The 22,588-nt window shown below is 47.7% G+C and overlaps 1 protein-coding gene across 1 annotated transcript in view; it reads right to left on the bottom strand.

The window, feature by feature from the left end:
* Positions 1-7,853: 7,853 nt before the first annotated feature.
* Positions 7,854-22,588, bottom strand: part of ENAH (ENAH actin regulator) — a 107,428-nt gene continuing 92,693 nt past the window's right edge. The window contains 5 exon segments of the mRNA XM_077779920.1: positions 7,854-10,745; positions 11,295-11,352; positions 14,545-14,623; positions 17,537-17,599; positions 20,642-20,708. Coding sequence (XP_077636046.1) covers positions 10,708-10,745; positions 11,295-11,352; positions 14,545-14,623; positions 17,537-17,599; positions 20,642-20,708 — 305 coding nt within the window. The 3' untranslated portion in view covers positions 7,854-10,707.

Here is a 22,588-nt window from a genome sequence, read left to right as displayed (position 1 = left end):
GTGTCGGGAATCGCTGGGACCGTGTGACCGGGCGTGACGCAGATTTGCTGAAAGAATGCATGTGACCCGCAGCCCAGTCACAGGCAAGAACATGGCAGAGCTGAGTCTGCTCTGTCCCCAAAGGTCCCTTCCGCTGATCCGGCCTCAGTGGCCTTCACGGACCGTCACCCCTCATGCCCTTACCCCACAAGCCTGAGAGCTCCCAGGACAGGGTCCCCTCAGTGGAGAACGCCCCAGGGCCCCCAAGACTGGTGGCCCAGGTGGTAAAGCAAAAGGGTCTGGGGAATGACTCTGGGGACACAGGAGCAGGTATCTGACTTCCGCTTCCTCCTCTTGGCAACGCAATGGGGCCAAACCTCTTTCTGGTCAGGGCCCCTTCCTCTTGGCAGAGGATGAAGCCAAGGTCTGTCTCCCTCAGAACAGGGAAACAGCCCCGTTCCCAGAGTGTCTGCCCAGGTCTTTGGCACGCGAGAGACCATCAGGAGGACGTGACCTACGATAATTTTGCGTGTCAAGTTGACTGGGCCGTGGGGTGCCCAGACCTTTGGCCGAATATTAGTCTGGATGTGTCTGTGACCACATTTCTGGACGAGATTAACATTTAAATCAGTAGCCTGAATAAAGCAGATTGCCTTCCCTGGTGCCAGTGGGCCTCGCCCAATCAGTTGAAGGCCTGAAGGGCACCCAACAGCTGAGGCCCCCAGAGTTAAGAGGAAAATCCCACATCTTCACTGTTTTCACACCGGGGCATTCGCTTTCTCCTGTCTTCAGACTCGAACTGAAACATGAGCTCTTCTTGGATCCTGAGCTGCTGGCCTTTGGGCTAGAACAATATCACCACCCCTCCTGGGTCTCCAGGTCGCTGACCGCAGACCTGGGGACCCGTCGGCCTCCGAAATCACGTGTTCTATACATAGCATACACACGATACTCCTTACACGTGTATGACGTACATGTCCACATAGAATATTCCGTATGATCCACACGCAGCTGTCCCTACGTCTCTGCGGAGCCCTGACACGGCGCTCTGACCAAGACAGCAACACAGCACCGCCTAGCTCTCCTCTCGCTGGCAAACACCAGTCCTTTGGGCACATGGAGGAAGCTGGTGCCCGTGCAAATCTGTCAACACAGCCCCTGCGGAGTCCGTCCCTGGGAACGGCGTCTTGCACACGTAAGGATGTTCACGAGGACACCATGGCCCCCTGCCGGCACCCACGGCCCCCTAGTAAAGGGGGTCCAACGCCTGGTCAGTCAGGCCAGCCTCCTGGCCACAAAGATTGGCTCAGGGTTGGGCACATGGCCAGGTCTGGCCAATTAGAGTAAATGAGTTTTTATTCAGATTTTGTAGGAACTGATTTTTTTTTTTTAAGAGAGCTTCCTTCCTCTTCTGAGAAGACGGTTGTCCACTCAGGCTCCCGGAAGCCATCCCGCCACCGCAAGGGAGACGGCCGGCCTGACAATCCAAAGCACAGAGCCAAGTCCTAGCGCCACAGCTCCCGGCGTCCAGGGCGCTCTCCTCGGGAGCGAGGGGCCTGCGCCGTCCCTGGGAGGGATGAGCCGGGCCTGCTCTCGGGACCGAGCCCCGGACAGGAGCTGGGGACGGCGGTGTGGCTTCTCCCCCACCGGCTCCTCTCCTCCAACCTCGGGGGTCGGGGCGGGGGAACCTTCGCGGGCATTCGGCCAGGGCAGGAGAGGCCCGGGATTTCGGACAGGCTGGAAACGAGGCTGCTGGGAAAGCTCACTTCTCCGAAGTTGCCTGGTCTGCGGAGGGGCCTTCGCCTGCCTTCACTTCCCCGACTTCAGACTCTGAGGACAAGGACGCTGTGCAAAAAGCGAGGCCACCCAACGGTCACATGCGTCCTTTGTGCTAGCGTTTCAGTAAGCTCCTTACAGACCAGACCCAGCTGCCCTCAGCCAGGAGGCACCGCTTCTAAGCACATCCAACGTGGATCTCTCATTAATGACACCACGTCTTGAATGTGCCTTCGGGTCTGAGCTCCCAGAGTCAAGGGATTCCACAGGGGTCCCGCTCACGGGTCACAAGCTCGATGCAGTCGACAGCAGGCCCAGAGGAAGTGGAGACGTGCACCCAGCCGCTCACTGACCCGACGAGCTCCCATGGAGGCTGGCACGTCCCAGCCAGGCGGCACCAAGGTCCCTGGGGCAGCGGCAGACGGAGGGGGTGCGGCATTCGGGGGCTGAAGGCAGATGGCTCGAGCCCCTCCCGAGTGGCAGGGTGACACACAGAAGGACGCCCAGAGAAGGCGCCTCAAGCTTTCACAACCAGGTGCATTTTAACAGAATCCTCGCAAGTAGAACAAATGCTTTCTCATGTCACAGGCTTCGGGGAAAGAAGAGCAACTGATAAAATAAATACAAGTCTCCTCTGAGTTAAGCGTCTCGTCTTTTTATTTCAAAACAAGGAAGGACACCACGTGGCAGCGAGTGCAGCAGTTACAAGAGCAAAGTTGCAGCAAGAGAAGTGGGTGGGGCCCCGGAGACACGGCGCCCGGCCGCACACACGGTCCGCTGCGTTCTCGAACCTGTCCCATCAAGTCCCGGGATGTCAGCTGGGGCCCCTTCCCAGGGCCCGGAGGCTGAGCCTTCACTGCACCCGCTCTAGACGTGTCGTGTGCACATGCATACAGGTCACACCTCACGACTACGTGGGATGCGTGCAGTCCACATGGCTGCTTGGAAGGCACCGCTGCTCCTGTCCGCAGCTCCTCTCCATTCGCTCCTGTTTGAAACTCGGGTGCAGGACCCCAGGGGCGCGGGCCTCTCCCCTCACCCAGGGCTGGCCGGGCCTCTCCCCTCACCCTCTCCCTTCCTGAAGGGGGTGCCAGTCCATCTGGATTCACCGATGGTTTACAAGGTGTGTGTTTCTCGTACTCCTGAAATCAAGCCCGGCCTGTAACTCAGCCAGTCTGAGAGATAAGATTCACGAGGCTCCGTATGCACATAAAATACCGCCTTTTGGGTGTTTAAATGTACCTTAACTTTTATTTATTTAAATTTTTTTTCTTAAGTTTATTCATTTATTTTTGAGAGAGAGCAAGCTGAGGAGGGGCAAAGAGACAGAGAGAGAAGCCCAAGCAGGCTCCTCACCATCAGCACGGACGGAGCCTGACGCAAGGCTCAAACTCACAAACCTGAGATTATAGCCTGAGCCCAAACCACGAGTTGAAAGCTCAACCGACTGAGCCCTCGGGCGTCCCATAAATCAACCTTAACTTGTGAAGCGTGACTTCAGTCCACGCCACCGTCAGAGGCTCACTCCCAGGTTATAAAGTTCTGCTTCCAAGGGCTTCGTGTTTACGTGTTCAGCAAAGAAAAACGCTCTGCGTAACCTTCTAAGGACACAGATGCGCATTTCAAGTTGTACAATTTGTCACAGAGCAAGATAACACGGGAGACTAAGCTGTTTGGACTGTTAGGAATTCACCTTTAAACTTGACCTCTTGTGCTATTCTACCGTATGCTTCTGGCCCATCAACGGGGCAGGTCTGCAGAGGACAATGTATTTAACAANCACTGCTCCCCCACCCCCCCCCACCCCCAGCCCCCTGAGACAAAGTCTCCAGGCCAGGTGTCCTGTCACTCAGATACCCACTCTCACCCCACAAAGGGTCAGCAGAAAGCACAACCGAGGGGTATTTTGTTCTGAAGGTAGGTATTTTGCTCATAAAGGAAGGTTCTGAAAGTTCCGCCCAGACACGAGGCAGCAGAGAGCTTCACGCCGGAGCCCCGAGCGGCACAGTCACGGCTGGTCCTCAAACACCCACTCGGTCCCCCAGCTACAGACTAGAGAGTTTCTGTGCATTTCTATAATTAACCAACCACGGGGAGGCTTCCTCATTCAGTCTTATCAAGCAAACCAAAAAAAGAACTTCTATGAAAATATGTAAATACTGTAATTGAGTTTGGAATATTTTGCATCAACTACAGATGTCTCAAGATAGAACTTTCTTCCAAGCTCATTCACTTTTGTTAGAAACACTTCGTTTTCCCAAAAGAGGCACGCTCACATATGGAAAAGCCTACCTTCCTGCTAATAGAAAAACAGTCCCAGAACACAGGCACCCACCGAGACCTGAAGGGACAGGATGTGCACGAGGCATGGCCCAACTTTCAGTGTCCACACCCCCAACTCGGCCTCTGACTTTGTGCCCATCACCTTCATCTTGTCGACACCAAGCAAGCGCTCAGGACGACACTCACCCAAACGGTCTGTCGAGGAAGGAGTGACAACCCGTGCGTGTCTATAACGAGGGCGGAGGGCAGGGGGACAGGGGACACCCAACCTCAGAGGGGCACTGCCCCCCCCCCCCCAAACACAGGGCACGCAGCTCCGAATCTGTTCACTAAAGCAGCTCTGGGACCAGAGTCACAGGACGCCCTGTGGTTGACACAGGGGAACGGGAGACCAGGTCGCACACATGTGATCTCACTGCCCCGTGCCTCCCGGCTGAGGGCCAGGGACCAGACACAGAGATGCTGCCAGGCAGACCCCTGTGGTCCCCAGCACCGACCTCAGTTGTCACCTCACCGATTCCTGTCATTCCCCCCTGAGAACATGTGTTCTCAAGGATTAGGATTTAAGATTCTAGAACACATAAAAGCTGCACTTAAGGTGTGAGTAATCAGGGCTTTCTTCCCTTCTCTTGGCTCAAGAATAAGGCAGCCAACCAGGGCCCCCCCTGCCCGAGCCAGCAGGCCCCGCATGGCCGGATGACAGCATTGACTCGGGAGCACCGGGCATCAGGCCCAAGGAGGGGCGCAGGGTGTATTAATCCAGATCCTGGAACACCGCGCACTCTCAGAGACAACGAACCTCAAGTTCACCCTCAGCAAAGGACAGGGCAGGGACGAGCCAGCTGTGAGCTCCCAGCTCAGGCCCAAACACCGCCACCCGCACCCTGGGCAACAAGGTAGTAGAGGAACAACGATGTCGGGTGTTAGCACGACTCTTCTGTGTATCCCAACCCTCCAGTAGTTTTCTTGGGGAAAGCGACGCTCCACGGAGATTCTGGAGACGTCTGCGCCCACCACGGGGGCTTTGCCGGCTGTTCCCAGCGCTACATCAGCTCCGTGCCCGTGTCACCTGGCCAGCCACCAGCGTGGCGGGCAGAGGGCTTGGCCGTGGCGGTGGCTTTGCCCACCTTGAACACGGGCACCACCAGACCCGAGGGGGCGTGGGGCCAGGGCAAGTCCCAGACGCCAGGCCCCTGACACGCGGCGGGCAGAACTGAACACGTTGTCCCCCCACCCCTCCCCGGAAGAGGTCAAGGAAAATCCGAAGTGGAGTTTCCCCTTCTACGATTTAATGAAGTAAATGCAAAGACGTTTAAAAATGTCCCTTTGCTGTTTAGAAAAGGGGCTTAGAGGCACCATGGGTGGGACTAAGGGCACAGAACGTTAGGAGTTTTGAAAACCGATTTTGCAAAGCCGCCCGCAGCCTCGCGTGGGGGCCGAGTGGGAGCCCAGAACCTACCTGCCTGGTCTCTAGGTCTGCACGAGGACTCGTGCACCCGACACAGAATCAAACACCTTGGCGTGGGTTTCTCCCTCCCGGCATCGCTCCTCGTGTGGGTCACAGGGCTGCTGTGCACCCTTCTACACCCCCCAAGCCTTCTCGCAGGACCTGCCGCTAACGAACAGACTCCTGTGATTCGCGGCCTGTCGGTGATGTCCCCTTTACGTGCGGAAACGACTGTTGCCTACTGCTAAAGGAACCGCTCTCGGAAGGGGGGAAGAGTTAAGAGTTACACACCACGAACTCGAGGCATGAATGCAGACTTTGTTTTCTCATGAAATACGGAGCGTTCCTAATGGTTTTTATTGCAACAGAAAGTCGTACTCAGAATGCCACGGAAGCAAGGTCACGTCTAGGGGCTGGTGCGCTGGCGCGTGGGGCCAGGTTAGGGAGTTTCTGGGCCACAGACATCTGTAGTAATTGGAAGGAAAAGCCCTTTTATTGTCTGTTCTGCCCTCTCCCTCTTCGCGTGTGGTTTCTTCAGTTTTAACAGAAATTATCCCATAAATGTGACATTCTTTCGCCATCCTAAGTCACTATGACCAAGGCATTCCACTTTCCCCTCCCGTAAGAACTCTTACTTCATAAAGACAAACTACTTAGAAAGACAGGTACGTGTACCCAGTCCGTACCTGAGCAGTGTTCACACGGGGCCTTGCCGGGACACCCCAGACACCCTAAACTCACTGTTCTGGCACGTTTTCCTAAGCAATTTTGGGCTATTTTTTAGTTTGAAGGTTTCACTCTTCTGGGATCAAGATATAAAACTCTCTTGATCCTCAACCGTTTATCTAGAGCCGATGTAAGGGGACCCACGCAGCCCACGGCCCAGCGAGAGGTCGGGCCCCCAGCAGTGCTCGGCTCATGTAAATGTCCTTTCCTGAAGGGCCATCGACTCCAGCACCTTTGTCCACTATGCTCAGACCCAGGAGAAGGCTACTCTTAAAAGTAAATGTTCTGGGGAGCCTGGGGGGCTTAGTCGGTTGAGCGTCCGACTTCGGCTCAGGTCATGATCTCGCAGTTCATGAGTTTGAGCCCCGTGTCGGGCTCTGTGCGGACAGCTCAGAGCCTGGAGCCTGCTTCAGATTCTGTGTCTCCCTCGCTCACTGCCCCTCCCCCACTCGTGTTCTGTCTCTCTCTGTCTCACTCAAAAACAAACATTAAAAAAACGTTTAAAGTAAATGTTCTCCACCTCTGTACGGACCTGCAACGGCTTTGTTCACTCCAGAGCTAACTGCAAAAGGATCTAAGGATAAATACCGAGTGGCTGCTGAGTGACAAGTCAGAAGCACTGAGCGTTAGCACTTGCAGTGCTGGCCTGGGACCAGTCCTCACCTCGCAAGCTCTGGGGAGACACCCAGGCACACGCTTCTGTGGTAACAAGAATGGCACCACAGGATCAGATTTGCCTTCAGGCAACGGGCCTATAGGACACCGGTATAGAGCCTCTGGAGAGTTCTTTCACGCAGCTCGCTTCATGTGGGGCCATTTCCACGTGCCAGCGGCAGAGGTGGCGGGGTTACAAGGTCACGATGGCCACCGACAGGAATGACGGCGACCCTGCTCCGCAGAGCACTCCACAGCGGCACTGGAGGGAAACACAGGGCCTCGGACACACGCAAGCGTGGCTGTGCAGACTTCAGTGCTTGTCATGTTACTTAATACACTTTTGAGAGGGTTTGTGATCTACACATGAAGGGAAGAGCCTGAGACCGGACAGGGGAAGGACAGCAGCTGACACTTTGGGACTGTGGATGCTGATGGAGGGGAAACCCGGGTCTGGCAAAACAAGAAAGCAGAGGGTGGCTATACTTCTGATGAACACATTCGAGCTGTAAACCGGCCCTCGAGCATCAGAACCTCGTGAAGTCGGGTAAAAGTTATCGCTGCCTCCGAGGTTTCAAGAAACCAGGTACTGAGTAAATGGGTACTACAGACCAGGCCTCACTGTGTTTAGAATTCAGGGCAAACCACATGGGGAACCTGGACGGCGTGTGAGCATCTAAGCCGCAGAACAAAATGGAATAAAATCAAACCTTCGTCGTTCTTGACTGGGAGACGCTGTGTCAAGCGGGGCTGAGAGGGGAGGGGAGAGGACATGTGATGGTCATTCTGAACAAAAAGTACGCATGGCCACGCCTTTGTCTACATTACTCAATGTGCTGGACTTCGGGACACCTGAAGGACACTGACGTGCCATGTAACTGTACGCACTGAAGTCACAGGCTTGTGCACGGGCTTTCCACGTTCAGATGTTATTTCAGAGCCGACAGCCTATTTCACAGTAGTATCTGAGCGTCACACACAAGCAACATGTATATACTGCAAGTTTATTTCAATCACACAAACGAAGTTAGCGTGTAGGAAATTTAAATGAAACAATACGGTAAAAATGGCAGAGAACCAAAAGTCTAAAGAGGAAGCACACCGAAAGCATGAGAATCCAACATTCATTAGTGTTTCGTCCTCGGTTCTGACGGACACTGGGTGCTTGCCAAGCGTGGACGACCCGCGATCCGGACAGCCATTCCGGAGAGGCATCAGCACCGGCGGAAGGGGTGTACATTCAGTTGGTTTGCGATGGACTGTTGGCCATTTACACAGCACACAGGACGGATTTGTCACGGGTCAGATCACAGTGTTGAGGAAAGAAGTGCCTTCCTGTAACCAGAAAGGACCCCCTGAACTGCACTCAGCTTCAGACAGCCCGTGGACTGGAGCACGAAAACCATCGTCTGACGGGGTTCCGAGGAACCTCACTCTGATAAGGAACATAACTTAAGCTTCTGCTTCCCATCTTAATTACTGAAATCTCTAACAATGACAAAACTGTCACGTAGGACAGTGAATGTGTACAGTGATTTCGTCAAATTGCTAAAGAACACATTTAGCAATCTGGGATAATGCAAAATGATGGAAAATGGCGTGATTCAACACTGGTTCTTTCTGTCATTTTACACAGATATCCTGTTAATGTTAGGCCAAGGCACGAGACAGTTAGTGCATAAACCGGTTCCTTTTTAAGATCTAGCGCTTTACTGTAGTCTTTTTTCTTACTTTGGACCACGTGTACCCAGAATCCTATCCTACTAGAGACTAACTTAACCAACAAAATCAAGTGATTTCTCACCAGATTTATAGGGGACAGAAGCGTTTATACCATCAAAGTGTCTGCATTACCAAAAGTACAAGAATAAAGATGAAAATGTCTCCTATTTCTTCTAGAAAACTGTACTTTAGAAGCCTGCTGCATCTTGAATGCCTTTACTACTGCCCGACGATGAAGAGGCATAGAAAACATGACTGTCGACCTGAATGATGAGAGCTCCTCCATCACAGATTAACCTAAAACTGCAGTTTCTACAAAAACGGGAACTACCGTAACCAGGAAAAAAAACCCTCCCTCATTCAAACCGCTTGGAAGGGTCGTGGCGGCAAATCTGCAGCCTCTAGGAAACTACGCTACGGACAAGCTCCACCCTACCAACTGAGATTACGAAATCTAGAAAGCAGATGAAAATGGATTATTTCTGCAAAACTTTAGTAAAACTCCAGATAATCAAAGATTCCAAAGCAAATATGGCACATAACTGAAGATAAATCAAGATGGAGAGCCTGGAGAATTTCTGATTTCCTCAACTTTCAACAACAACAAAAAAAATCATTGCAACATAGAGAATCTCCCCCCTATTTTAATCTTCACGCGTTTCCAGGAGAAGGGCGTGTACTGCAAACGCACATGCACACGCCTGAGTCTCACTCTGTCATGACAGGAGAACCACTCAGAGCCCCTCGCTGGTCCCCTCTGCTGCATGGTTGATGCCTGTGACCTCAGTCGCTGCTGACCTCGCTCCTTGTATTTCCACACAACAGAATTCAGACGCAGCTTCCTGGTCAGAACACGCACCTGAGCAGCTGTCCGGCTGCAGGGCACCTCAGACTCAGGGATCAAGTTTTCGAGTCCCACAGGACGATGTGATTCGTGCGAAGCTCAGAATCATGTTTCAGACCATTGAAATTACTGAAGTTAACATACGAACAGCTGAAGACATGATGTAAAAGATTAAGTACTTGGTTCTGCTAACATATTTACCAATTAAAGTCACAAAATATTCCTATTATTCATGCAGGTAATTGAGAAAAAAAAGAAGACAATGCAGAAATTAACTTTAAATGAAAAATTATTCCTTCCCTTCCTCCCACCCCCCTACACTCTACAAAATGTTTTCCCTGGGACCAGGCCTTGAAAAGGCCACTACGTATTAGTGTGACATGCATTACTGTTTGCAATTAAAAAAGCTAATTTTGTGGTGGTTGTAATTACATTATAAAAATGTCCACATGCATAAATCTAAAAAAGGTTGAAAACCTACAGTAAATCTACAATATATTGTTTTACATTTGACCACTGGTGTGTGTTATGTAGGAGTCATAGATTTGGTAAAGCATTTTAACAATTTAGGAAGGCATCTAAATCTTTAAATTCTGGATGAATTTTATGTTTTAATCTACAAAATTGCATGAAGGCTAACTCGAGAGACTTCCTATCATTCTAAAATTCCTCAAGCCAGACAAATCATTTTTTTAGACACTTTCTTATAAATATCGCCCTTTGAAAGCACATACAATTCCATCTGTTCCACGGTTTAGGATCTTAACCTCCACACGGCTGACTTCGATTACGGAATATCAAATGTGATAGGAAGACAAACCTGAGAGAAACATTTACGATACAATAGTGTAACTTGCTCAATTCTTCATCAGCACTCTCTGAAAACAAACTTCTTAAGCCTTTCTCTTCTTTATTTTAGCAATGGATTGTGGAAAACGTGCGATTTTGTCTTGACATGAAACTATTTCAATGCACGGCGATTCTGCCTGATGGGTTTAGGATTTTCTGCATAACCGTTAAATAGGAACTCTTATCCGATTCTTCCATCCTGTTGAAAAGGTCAGAAAGCAGCAGCAAACTGGGAGGGAAACAGCTTATCGCCAGAGTAACAGCGTCTGGAGGCTCACAAGTGTGCTGGGTCTCCTCCTTCCGACCGTTCGGATCCACTTTCTTCTCGCGGCTCACAAAACATAGGGGGTTATTCTTAACAGCTGTTGTTCACAGGGGTCTTTTTTCTTCCTCCGACTACAGTCCTGTTTCTCCTTGGTTTGTTTCTCTACGCAGAATTGGACTTGCTCAGTTCTTGCCTGATCGCTGGGAAGGAGAAGGAAATGCATTGCAAGTAAATTTGATGTGGAGGCAAACACGGGAGAGATTCTTTCCTAAGAACTTTAGCGACTGTGTTCAAAGTCCCAGCAAAGACAGACTGACCTTGCACAACCTTTGTTCTCTTAATACAAAGATGGTACGAATTCTTATGTGTGTACACACACACACACACACACACACACACACACACACTCATTCACTCGCTTTCTCCCTTTTGTGTACAACATGAAAGAAAATGGACACTGTGGGCTCAGAACGAGGGGCGGCAGGTGGGACGAGAGGACAGGTGTGGGACGGGCCACCTCCCCTGGACCTCGCACCTGAGATGTAGGGACTTCTTTACCCCAGTTTTTACAAACAGCTTCCACTGTAAGGAGAGGGCTCCTCCCGCACCCCAAGCCACGCGAAGGACAGTATACTATGCAAAACTAATTGTTTTATGCTCCCAAGTAATAAACTGGTTATTTCTTTATGTGCATTTCCTTAAAGATGGGTATCCTCAAACAGGGGCAGCAAATCTGTTTATATACTCACCATCGATGAGCTCTTCTTTTAGCTTTGTTAATTCTTTTCTCATTTCATCTAAAATGTCCTAAAATATTAGAGAAAAACAGAAATACAGAAAAGAGTTACTGCTGCAAATACTCTTGCTTGTATAAAATTCTAAGAATATATGAAGTTTGGTGTATGGTTTTGTTTGCAGACCACTCAGGTTTCACAGTAGCCTCGCTTGGCAAATCATGTTTTAACAGTCTTCCCAGTCTCTGCTGATTCTAGCCTGGCGAAGCCTGAAATGCCAGAACACTTTCTAAAACTAAAACTAATTCTGCCATCCAGAGAAAGGTAGGATTCAGGTAATTTTCTAGAAAAAATAGCAGCTCTGCTCTTAACCTTTTCTTCTGGGAGCAGTCTGAGAGGTGGCGCGGAACGAAACTTTAAGGAACAGGAAAAGTACACCAGACGAGCAGACCCTGGCCGAGCCGTGAGCCGGTCTGACGCACAGGACTCCGCAGGGATCCCACCACAGCTGCCAAACTATGTGCCACGGAACCCGGGACCCCTGTGGAGGGCCCTCAGGGGCTGCCCCAACGGGTGGATGCCAGGGTGGACGGGGCCCTGCTGGACCCGCACGGTCCCAAATGGCAGGCACCAGCCACACGCAGCCATGAGCACCAGAGACGCGGCCAGGCTGGACTGGGGTGCATCGCCGTGTAAAACAGACTCCAGAGTTCAAAGATTCCATGTGACGAAAATACTGTGTGATAGCTCTTTAGTAATTTTTAAATACTGGTTACACACTGAGGTATCATTTTATTCCATGAGGTTATATCAGACATGCAGAGACAGATTCCGCCACCTCTCTGCACTTACTTCACGCGGCTGGGCTGCTCGAGGTGCCCGGGTGCTCACGTGACCCGTCATTACCATCTAACGGTGCCCCTCTGGGTGCTCCCTCCTCCAGGAAAAACATTCCACCCTTAAAGATTTTGCCAAATTTCCATTTCTAAGTCTACTCTGAAATAATGGACACCCCCACTGCCTTAAAAAATTACCAAGAACGGCGTCTGGCGACACCTAAAAGGTTGACAAGGTGATGCAATTTGAAAAGTAAAAGCTATCCTCAGGATGGGCTAGTTTCCAACTTGCAGCCTTCTTTAACACCGCGCACCTCAGTAACATTAAACTGCTCTGTTTAAGGTCCATTTTCTTAAAAAGCTTTTCAGGTTTAAAATAAGGTTGAAACTATCAGTAACTCCCCCACTTTACAATAAGGAGCAAGCACAGCACGAAACAGAACAGCCTAACAGATGTCCTTATTCAAATCAGTATGAAAATCAGGGCTAAAATTCAACCTCTCCTCGCTCCTTCTCCACTACTTCAGATGGCCGAAACGCACCATGTTTCCAGGCGTGCGCAAGCACTCTATTTTAAAGGGTTTTTCAAGAAAAGAAAGCCATGTTTAATACATAGAAAATAGGGGCTTGATTATCGATGACCTTAAGCTTCCTTTTCAAGCTACATAACTCAATTTAACTTTTCAAATAGCTTTGCAGTTTATAAAAATTAGGTTTATATGAAATGACTGTTAGTATTTCTCCTTAATTCATATTTAATTTTGAACTCCTATCACTGCAACATTATCTGTCCCTTTTGGGCCACAACATTCACTAGCATTTAAAAAGACGAGTGACGCCATGGGGAGAACATGCTTTGAAGAAAGATCTGGGTCCTGACCCCAACTTGAACTGCTGACAGAGCAGTGTGACTTCCCAGGCCCTCCGAAGTGCATGGCTGGAGTGCACACGCTGTCAGGCAGGCTCCCGCGAGGATCCCCAGACAGCGCTGCACCACGAGCCTGGCCGGCGCCCCGCCTGCACATCCACCAGGGGTCAGTATGAGGCCACCACAGGACCCGGTGTGGTCACTGCTGTCAAGGGCGGCCCCCCCTCCCCAGGGCATGTGGGGCAGGAGGACCACGGGGGTGCTCTCGCTGCGGCTCCTCTGGGCTCAGCTGCTCTGGCCAGCCTTGCCCTTCCAATTTTTGTAACACCACCAATTTTTTAAAAATGTACTCCACCATCTCTATGAGTAAAATCTTTGGAAGTCCACAATCTCCTCATGTGTCACTCCTCCTTTCCTGCTTCTGAGCACATCTGTGTACAAAGTATGTCCATGTATGATGCACATCTGTGTACAACGCACGTCTGTATACAAAGTTTATCTGTGTAAAAAGTTACATCCGCATACAAAGTACTTCCATGTAAAAAGAACATCCGTGTACAACGCACGTCCATGTATGACATGCGTGTCCATGTATGATGCAAGTCCGTGTACAAAGTACATCTGTGTACGATGCAGTCTGTGTTCAATGTACATCTGTGTGCAGTGTATCCAAAATATGGACAAGACCTTTATCTTTTTCATGAAGGTGAGAGAACTGCTGGCGCTGGTTGGTCGCCGTGTCACCAGCACGGGCGACGATTCACAGTTCAGTATTAAAGCCTCTCAACTGTGACTCCTTAATGGCCGCTGGTGCTCCCCCACATTGTCTATCTGTATACTTTTACTACAATATTTTCTTAGCATAAAATCCTGGAAGTGAAATTTCTGGGTTCAAAGGTAAGAGATTAATTTTGATTTGTTTTCCCAAACTGCTTCCTATAAAACGGAATTCTATGAAAGTGCCATTTCCCTCACATTCTGGACAAGGCTAGGTTTGTTGGGTCCATTTTTGCCAGGATTCAGTAACAAGTGCCAGCCCATTTCCCTTTACAATTACACACCATGCACTTATGTTTAAAGTTTATACTGCACCAGTAAGCCAGTACTGGAACTTTACATTAATGCACTGAACAAAAAAAAAATTAAGGTTTAAAAAAAAAAATTAAGGTTTGAAAAAAATAATACAGTACTAATGCCGCTATTTCATTTGATAATAATATCTAAGCTCTATATTATTTTTTTAAACATTTATTCATTTGAAAAAGGGAAAGAGAGAGAGAGTGTGCCACCTGGAGAGGGGCAGAGAGAGGGAAAGAGAGAGAATCCCAAGCAGGCTCAGTGCTATCAGCGTGGAGCCCGATGCAGGACTTGAATTCACAAACTGTGAGATCATGGCCTGAACCGAGATCAAGAGTCAGACTCTCAACCGACTGAGCCACCCAGGCGCCCCTTAACTCTACATTCTTTTTATGTACATTCATGACCTGTCAAGCACATGCACGCGAGACGTTTCTAAAAAGAAACAAGTTCACCGGAGGCAGCGGCTGGCGAGCGGGCCTACCTGCTTCAGTCTGTCGTAGTCTAGCCCCTCTGTCTGGACGCCGTTGGCACTGGGCTGTGACGAAGGTGCGGATTTTGGTCTGTACAAACGGAATTTCCAGGACAGGTAAACGACACTGGGGATGATTAAGCAGTTCACAAAAAATTGCAAATTCACCAACCCAACACTAAACCAGACTGAAGTCCTTCTCTTAAAGCACACGGTGTTAACAAGTTAATTGTCACGTTGCAGGACGGATTAGAACACGAAGCAGGAGGCATCTCCACTTGGCTCAGCACCCGTAGCGCTCTGCACAGAGACCTGACAGCGATGGCATGGCCATGCCTTCAGTCAAGGGCAGAGGAGTACGTCCTCCAGGCAGGGCCAGAGCGAGGCCACATGCGGCATGGTGACTGGGACACGGCAGGAGGGCCACGACGCCCAGGCCTGAGCAGCTTGGTCTCGTTCTCCTGGAACCGTACGGTGCCCCCTGTGCATCTGGCAAACCCACCATCAGTATGCATCAGTTTGCAGACTCTGTGCCTTAGCTGATGGTGAAAACACATTTTCCAGACGACGTTTTCATGGAGGTGTCGTTGGAATGGTGTGTTTCCAGCTAACTACTTCCATAAACTTCCTTTGTTTTGTTTTTTTTAAATGGAAATGCCACACAGAAGCAGACTGCCAATTATGACTACATTTCCAGAAGGTTAGGCTCTACTAAAAACTCTACGTGCAGAAGTCAGTCTTAGAAAGCAGGGGTGCTTACAACAGAAGTTTCAATATCAAGCAAAGCAGTCCTGGCCACCAGAGAGAAGCCCAGAGCAATAACTGGGGTCTCACCGGGCACTCCTCCGGGTACTGGTTAGCCTGGTAAAGCGGCCACGCTCTGAGCGTTACCAATCAATGCAGATGAAAACTAGTCAAGTCACATATGGTCAAGTTCGCAGAGGGCCAACGTCACAAATCGGAACCAGGACTCCGTACACATAACTTTGCAAAGTTACGATTTCATTAACTCTTACAAGGATTACACTCCAAACCCAGAGACACCGTTTGTGAAGATGAACTATTGAGTTAATTTGCTGTAATATCAAATATGGGACTGCTTAAGGGAACAAGCTGACCAATGCAATTTCATTAAACGTCACATTAGACGTAACAGAATACCTTTCAGGGTACTCCTCTCAATAAGCACTGAGCTGGGCACGGGGAAGGAGGTAAGGAGAGTTACAGGACACGGCTCCTTTCCTATGGGAGGGGACCCTTTTCACTTCGCTGAGGGGATGCGCAGACCCGTGGCAGGTCAGGCAGGGCCCCCGTGCAGAGTCTGAACTAGGGAGAAGCCTTCATGGTCGGCAGACCCACTGTGCGCATTTCCTCTCCCCATGTATCTGCTCCTGCTCGCCCGAGTCTCACTATCAATTACTCTGCTTTTCTTTTACTCTTTACATTAAAGTGGCACAACCAGCAAATTCTTTCCGCCTAAGTTCTATAATGAACATCCCCTGATAGTCACATGAGCACCTGCAGTCTGCTAATTAACCAACCAGGTGGTATGTTATGAATATATCCGTATTTATTAAACAATACAAAACATTATTATTACATAAAAACCGATTGAGGAAACATGCAATTAAGAAATTTTAATTCATGCTAACATGCAACCCACCACCATGCCCACCAGCACCACCAGCACCATCACCGCCTCCCCACCCCACCCCCATGATAATTAACTAAAGGGGGGAACTTTTCATACTGAAGGAAAGAAGTAATCACCACTTTTTAAAAAAAGGTTTATCAACCTTCTGGGGGCGGGGGGCGCTACATGGGAAAGCAGCAAGATAATGGAGAAGAATAACAACAATGGAGAAGAATAAGAGAATCTTACTAAATGCTATTTTTCTCTCTTACGTACTTAGCAAATTTTCTAAGTGTTTTGGTTACAATGATTAAACCACCTCAAAAAAGCAGGAAAAACGATTTCACACTTGTAATATAAACATTTTATGCAGATTTAACTGGCTGAAAAACATTAAATCCTTTAACCATCAATGGCATGAAAGTAATTTTAGCTAATATCGATTTGGCCAAAAACAGTCTGACTGCAGAACTCCCGACTCCGTGCCCGAGAGCAGCCCGCCCCGTATGCTATCTAGGTCCTGTTCCCAGCAGACTTGATGCTAGTTTTTAAAAATAGGTGCATGTAATAACATGGGCATTTCTCAGTTACTTCTAACCCATGGACTTTCACCAAAATTGATAACAAAATGAGGGTTTCCCACAGGTTTGTGTGTTACCTCTGGACACCTGCTGATGAAATAACTACTACAGTATTTAAGTCCCTATTCTGCCAAATTAATTCTAAATATTGTGTGAGCACCTGAGGACTCTTAAAAATTGTCAACTTTTTAACTAAGAAATACATAGTTCTTCTCTTAACTTTCTTAATTTGAAAAAAAATGGTATAACAGGACTTATCCTAGAAAACAATCTGTTCGGTATGTTAGATGTCAGATTGTTAAAGACACTCAATTCACTGCCAAGTACGTAGGAGACCGAGATTTTCCTCAAAGAATCAATTTTTCACAATGGCAGCTGCAATAACGGCCCATGTTCCACTGACAAACAGTATGAAATCTTCCGCTCTGCCCTTGGAAGGCCTTGTCTCCACGTACACGGAGAACAGCCTCAGAAGAAAGCCCACAAGCTACAGGGAGCCTGGAGAGGATGCAGGGGCCTAGAGCCTATGGCAGCGCCGCGGACGTGCTCACCACACACACTCACCCGAAGCCAACTGCAAAGTGATGGCAGGGAGGTGAGTACGAGTAACATTCTAAGGACAATCTCTTAGAGTTTAAAAAAAGTGTTCTCAATAAAGCTAAATATGAAAGATTCGACCTTCCCAAGTATCCCCCTCGTGGTGATTACCAGTCCAGGTAGAAAAAGCTCAGCCCTGCCCTGAACGTGTCAGTTAAAAGTCTCAAATCACAAAGTCACATCAGGGTGATACCTGTGTAATGAATCATAGGACCTGTTGTCAAAAACAATCTGATTTTTCCTTGGAGAATCCCGTCTATGAAGGGGGAAAGACCATTTAAAGGGAAATACAATAGAAAACTTTTAAAAAGTAATTCTCACGATGTTACTGTTTTATAGGTTTGCAGTCACAGCAGAAACAATGAAAGGACTCCATTAACCTTAAAACAATCTTTTTCTTTCCTGTCCAGAAGACGGTATTTGGACACAAGCTCTATCTACAGTCATGTGAGGTCCCTGCCTCTCTAACTTGACGATGACTGAGCACAGAAAGGGAACCACCATGTGCTGACCCCTGTGCAGACCGCACACGCACATAGTAAAAGCTACCTACACGAAGTACCACAAGTATCAAAGCACAGTAAAAATCACTGTCATTTTAAGTATACAAAACATAAACAACTTTTTTCTACCCTGAAGAGAAGATCTGTGAGCTCTTACTAAAAAACACAGGAAGAACTCACAAAGTTTCCAAAGGTATATTCCAGTCATAGTCTGAAGTATTTAAACATTCCTGGTTTTACTCTACTATGTGATGTCTTCCCTTAATAACCACAGCACAACACAGTATCCCATGTGTACTATGAGGTGTTCACCCATCTTACCACTAACGTAACTCCGACAAGGACACTCATAGGAGAAACAGGTACTTTCACTGCCCTGCAAGGGCGAGGTGCACTTAAATAAAAACGTAAAGTGGCCAATACACTGGCTCTCAGAAGGAACAGGGCAGGAAACAGGCAGAAAAGCAATACAGCTCTGAGTCTTTCAAACATACATTCAAAATCTTTTATGGCTTAAAACTGCTTTTGGTGATACTTTAAGGCAGGTACCACTGGCTGGATCAAATCTATCAAAAGGCATATGAGTGTTCAGGGAATCCCCGATGTTTCCAGCATTTCCATTTCAGGAAAGAAGGAGCCCTCCATCTCCCAGAGCAGAATGTGATTACGACACACCCCGAATAACAAGACCCAGCATTTGGTTATTCTATAGAAAACTCCTTTTTTTAACGTGACTTTCAGAACACTTATTGAACTTCCTTTAGAAATCTGAAAACTCTTTCAAAGAATCTTATTATTTTTTAATGTTTATTTTATTTAAAAATTTTTTTTTAATGTTTTATTTATTTCTGAGAGAGAGACAGACAGACAGACAGACAGCATGAGCAGTGGAGGATCAAAGAGAGAGGGAGACACAGAATCTGAAACTGCTGTCAGCACAGAGCCCAAAGCAGGGCTTGAACCCACGAACCGCAAGATCATGACCTGAGCCGAAGTTGGATGCTTAACTGAATGAGCCCTCCAGGTGCCCATTAATGTTTATTTTTGAGAGAGAGAGAATGAGGTGGGGAAGGGCAGAGAGAGGACAGAGGATTCGAAGTGGGGTCTGCGCTGACTGCACAGAGCCTGATGCGGGGCTCACAAAGCGTTAGATCACGAGCTGAGCTGAAGTCAGGTGCTTAACCGAATGAGCCCCCCCAGGTGCTCCTCGAAGAGTATTTTTCAGATGAACCCAAACACACTGAGAAACATCCTCCCTTTGGGGACCTCTCCACATCCCCCCTGAGACACCCCTTCCAGCAGGGACTCGGGATCAGCTCCAGGCAAGCACACCAGGAAACCCTGATCACTAAGGCGGGGGTGCAGGCCAGACACAGAGAGAAGGAACCTCAACCTTCAGCAGACACACAGGACACCACAGTTCTGTTCTCTGGGACGCGCTGGTGGAGAAAACCCACACAAACTCCTCCTGGAGGCGCAGCAGAAGCCACCCCACGCAGGTGTCTGATAAACACCAATCGTTCCACTCTGCTGAAAACACGGCCACCAAAAGCAATTCCTGCATTTTTTTCCTAAAATCAAATACACTCATCTTTCAGTCACTGAGAAACCAGAAACTTCTATACATTGAAAAAGGCTCTGTTTCTTTGTGGAACCCACATAATTGTGCCACCGCACCATCTCTGCCAGCACAGACAGCCCAGAGAAACAAACCCAAATTTACAATCAGGCTAACGTGGGACAGACTCATGACGGGGTCTATCCTCGTATTTTTCCTTTTTTAGGTTTCTATAATCAGAGTCGAGTCTGCTTCTTAAGAGGCAAAACTAAGGCACAGAGGCCAGAAAGAAAAGGCAAAAAACTGTTTGGTCCCTACATACTTTTTTCTGGAAAAAAAACCAAGTCCTTTAAACTGTCTCTGAAACCAAGAGAAAGTCTCATCTATGCCCCAGACATGTGATCACGTTAGTTATGACAATAAAGCAACGCCCCGCTGAGAAAGGCTGTCGTGGCCCCGGGAGAAACAAGATTAATCAGGCTTGTTTCTGGGCACTTTTTCTAAGATGACTATAATTAAAGTTTCAACTGAGAGAGAAATCCATCACAAATTCACAAATTCAGAACGTTAGGGTTCATTTTGCTCCTTCTTACACAATGAATGAAATTTCTCTCTGGCTTCTTTTCAGTTTCAAACATAAAAGTTTCTTTCAACAATCATGTTTACAAAATGAAGGATGTCACTGAGACTAATGGGGAAATGGGACTATGTTACGTAATATTGTTCGGTATTAAATTTCTCGAGAGCGACAGTGGTGCGAGGGTTCCACAGGAGACTGCCCACCTCCTCAGGGAAAAGGCTGAAGGCAGAAGGCTGAAGCAAACTTGCAGACAGCCTTCCAACTGTCCAGGGAACAAGTGTGGATGTGGAGGTCAGAGCTCAAAGCCAATGTGGCAAAACTAGTAACTGGGGAATCGGGACGATGGGCATCTGGGCGTTTGCTCTTCTCTCAACTTTTCTGCAAGTTTTGAATTTTTCGAAATAAAAACATCTGGAGGAATAAAAGTGATCTTAAGATTTCAGACAACCTGGCCTACAGTTAGCAGACGGTGGATTTCAGACAATCACCAGGAAGAATGTAACATGCTCGGTAGTGTCCAATAGCAGTAGGGCTACAGGGCTTATCTGCTCCTTTATACATTCAAATCCACCATTTGCCTTTTTCTACAATGGAAATGTAGATGCTCACTTCTTTTTAGCTACACACATAAATACGAAACTTAGAAAACAAAGGTACCTGGAGATAACAGGTGACTTGCTGCCATTCATTGTATTTGTTCTTTCCCAAGGTTTTCTTGTTGGTTCTTTAAAAATACGGAACATGAGTTATTAAATATGCTATGTGCTCCCAGAGTTATTGTAAAACAAATAACAAAAGACTATGTATCATTATGCATGTGTAGGTAGTAATATAAAAATTTTTTCATTTCAATTCTGAACTTTAATTAAAATGTATAAGGATTCTGGGCGCCTGGGTGGCTCAGTCAGTTGAGCGTCCGACTTCAGCTCAGGTCATGATCTCATAGTCCGTGGGTTCGAGCCCCGGGGTTGGGCTCTGTGCTGACAGCTAGGAGCCTGGATCCTGCTTCAGATTCTATGTTTCCCTCTCTCTCTGCCCCTCCCCTGCTCATGCTCTGCCTCTCTGTCAAAAATAAACAGATATTAAAGAAAAAATTTTTAATAACATCTATAAGGATCCTAATTTATATAACTTCAGACTTTAAAACAAGAAGAAATTAATAAGCAAGTGTGACCAGCCCCCCTAGGAAAACTGCAGACCGTGAAATCTAAAACCCTGCACGTCCACACGCCAGGGGCTAACAGTCTGTCTAACGAGCAGGCTCCGTACCAGAGGAATTCTTGGCTTGGGGCCTGTGGACGCACCTAAGGGAGCGTGCAAATGAAATTATGAGCATGTCTGTATAAAAATACAGACAGCTGTCCCCTCCCATTGGGGCTGGGGGGGGAGGGCAGATTCATAGCTCTTTTCACCTTGTGAACAGCTCTGTGACCCTCACTTGTAGTGGAGCTCTGAAGTATCTACGCTCTTGGTAACAACACACATTGATTTTGGCTTACGGAAGAAAGATAAAGCTATTACAATAAGTGGTTCACAAACCAGAGAAGTTTTAATGAAGGTAATGTCAAAGTGATCTGAGTCCTATTTAAAGAAAAAACAATTCGCAAAGTCACGGTATTAATTACAATGCAGCTATCAAAGTAGTGAATAGTCACCATTCAATAATGAGAACATGAGACTGTGTGGTTGGGTTTTTTTGAGAATGGGTTACAATCACAAAAATGGAAACTTTTTAGGATTTCTAAATAGTGGAATTCTAGAGGTCACTGGTAGTCTCCAAATCAAAATGAGTAGGAATTCCTGTGGACATTTCTCTACAGTGATTACTTACGGGCCATTCAAGATATTAATTCACTGAAATCATCAAATGTATCCATGTTACTTTATTCCAAATGAGATACAAAGCTGAACAGATAGTCCAGGGCTTTGTCTTTTAGTCAAACAAGAGGACCTGGCATGTGAAACAGGAGAGCCACAAGGGCTGGGCATGGGCACATGGAGCGCCAGCACTGACAGGTGCTTTATTCATATTCCACACAAGATCCTCTCTGCCCAAGAGTTCTCAACATCAGAAACTGCACTGAACTCAACAATACTTCAATGAGATTTTCCTTATACCTTACAAATTAGAAGCTTTACTTCCTTGATAATCAGTATTGCCCAAATGCAAGGTTAAAATGACAATGCTCTCCATTTGAGAACATTTTGAGATGGACACCAGCGCTAACTACATGTTCACTTACATTTTTTCAATCATGTTTTTTAATGTTTATTTTTGAGAGAGAAAGAGACACACAGAGAGAAACAGAGCATGAGCAGGGAAGGGGCAGAGAGAGAGGGAGACACAGAACTGGAAGCAAGTTCTAGGCTCTGAGCTGTCAGCACAGAGCCTGACGCAGGGCTCAAACCCATGAACCGTGAGATTGTGACCTGAACCGAAGTCGAATGCTTAACCAACGGAGCCACCCAGGCGCCTCCCACTTAATCTTACCTTCAAGAATCAATGATTAAAGGTACTTCCCTTTCATCTGATAATGTATACTTCCTTGCTTTAGCAAATAACCTCAAATCATTAACAGTAATACACATGGAATGTGTTAAAAA

Source organism: Crocuta crocuta, unplaced genomic scaffold, assembly GCF_008692635.1.
Source record: "Crocuta crocuta isolate KB4526 unplaced genomic scaffold, BGI_CrCroc_1.0 scaffold322, whole genome shotgun sequence".
Taxonomy (NCBI): Eukaryota; Metazoa; Chordata; class Mammalia; order Carnivora; family Hyaenidae; genus Crocuta; species Crocuta crocuta.
Note: the sequence above shows the minus strand (reverse complement) of the source record. Positions and strands in the feature narration are given on the sequence as shown.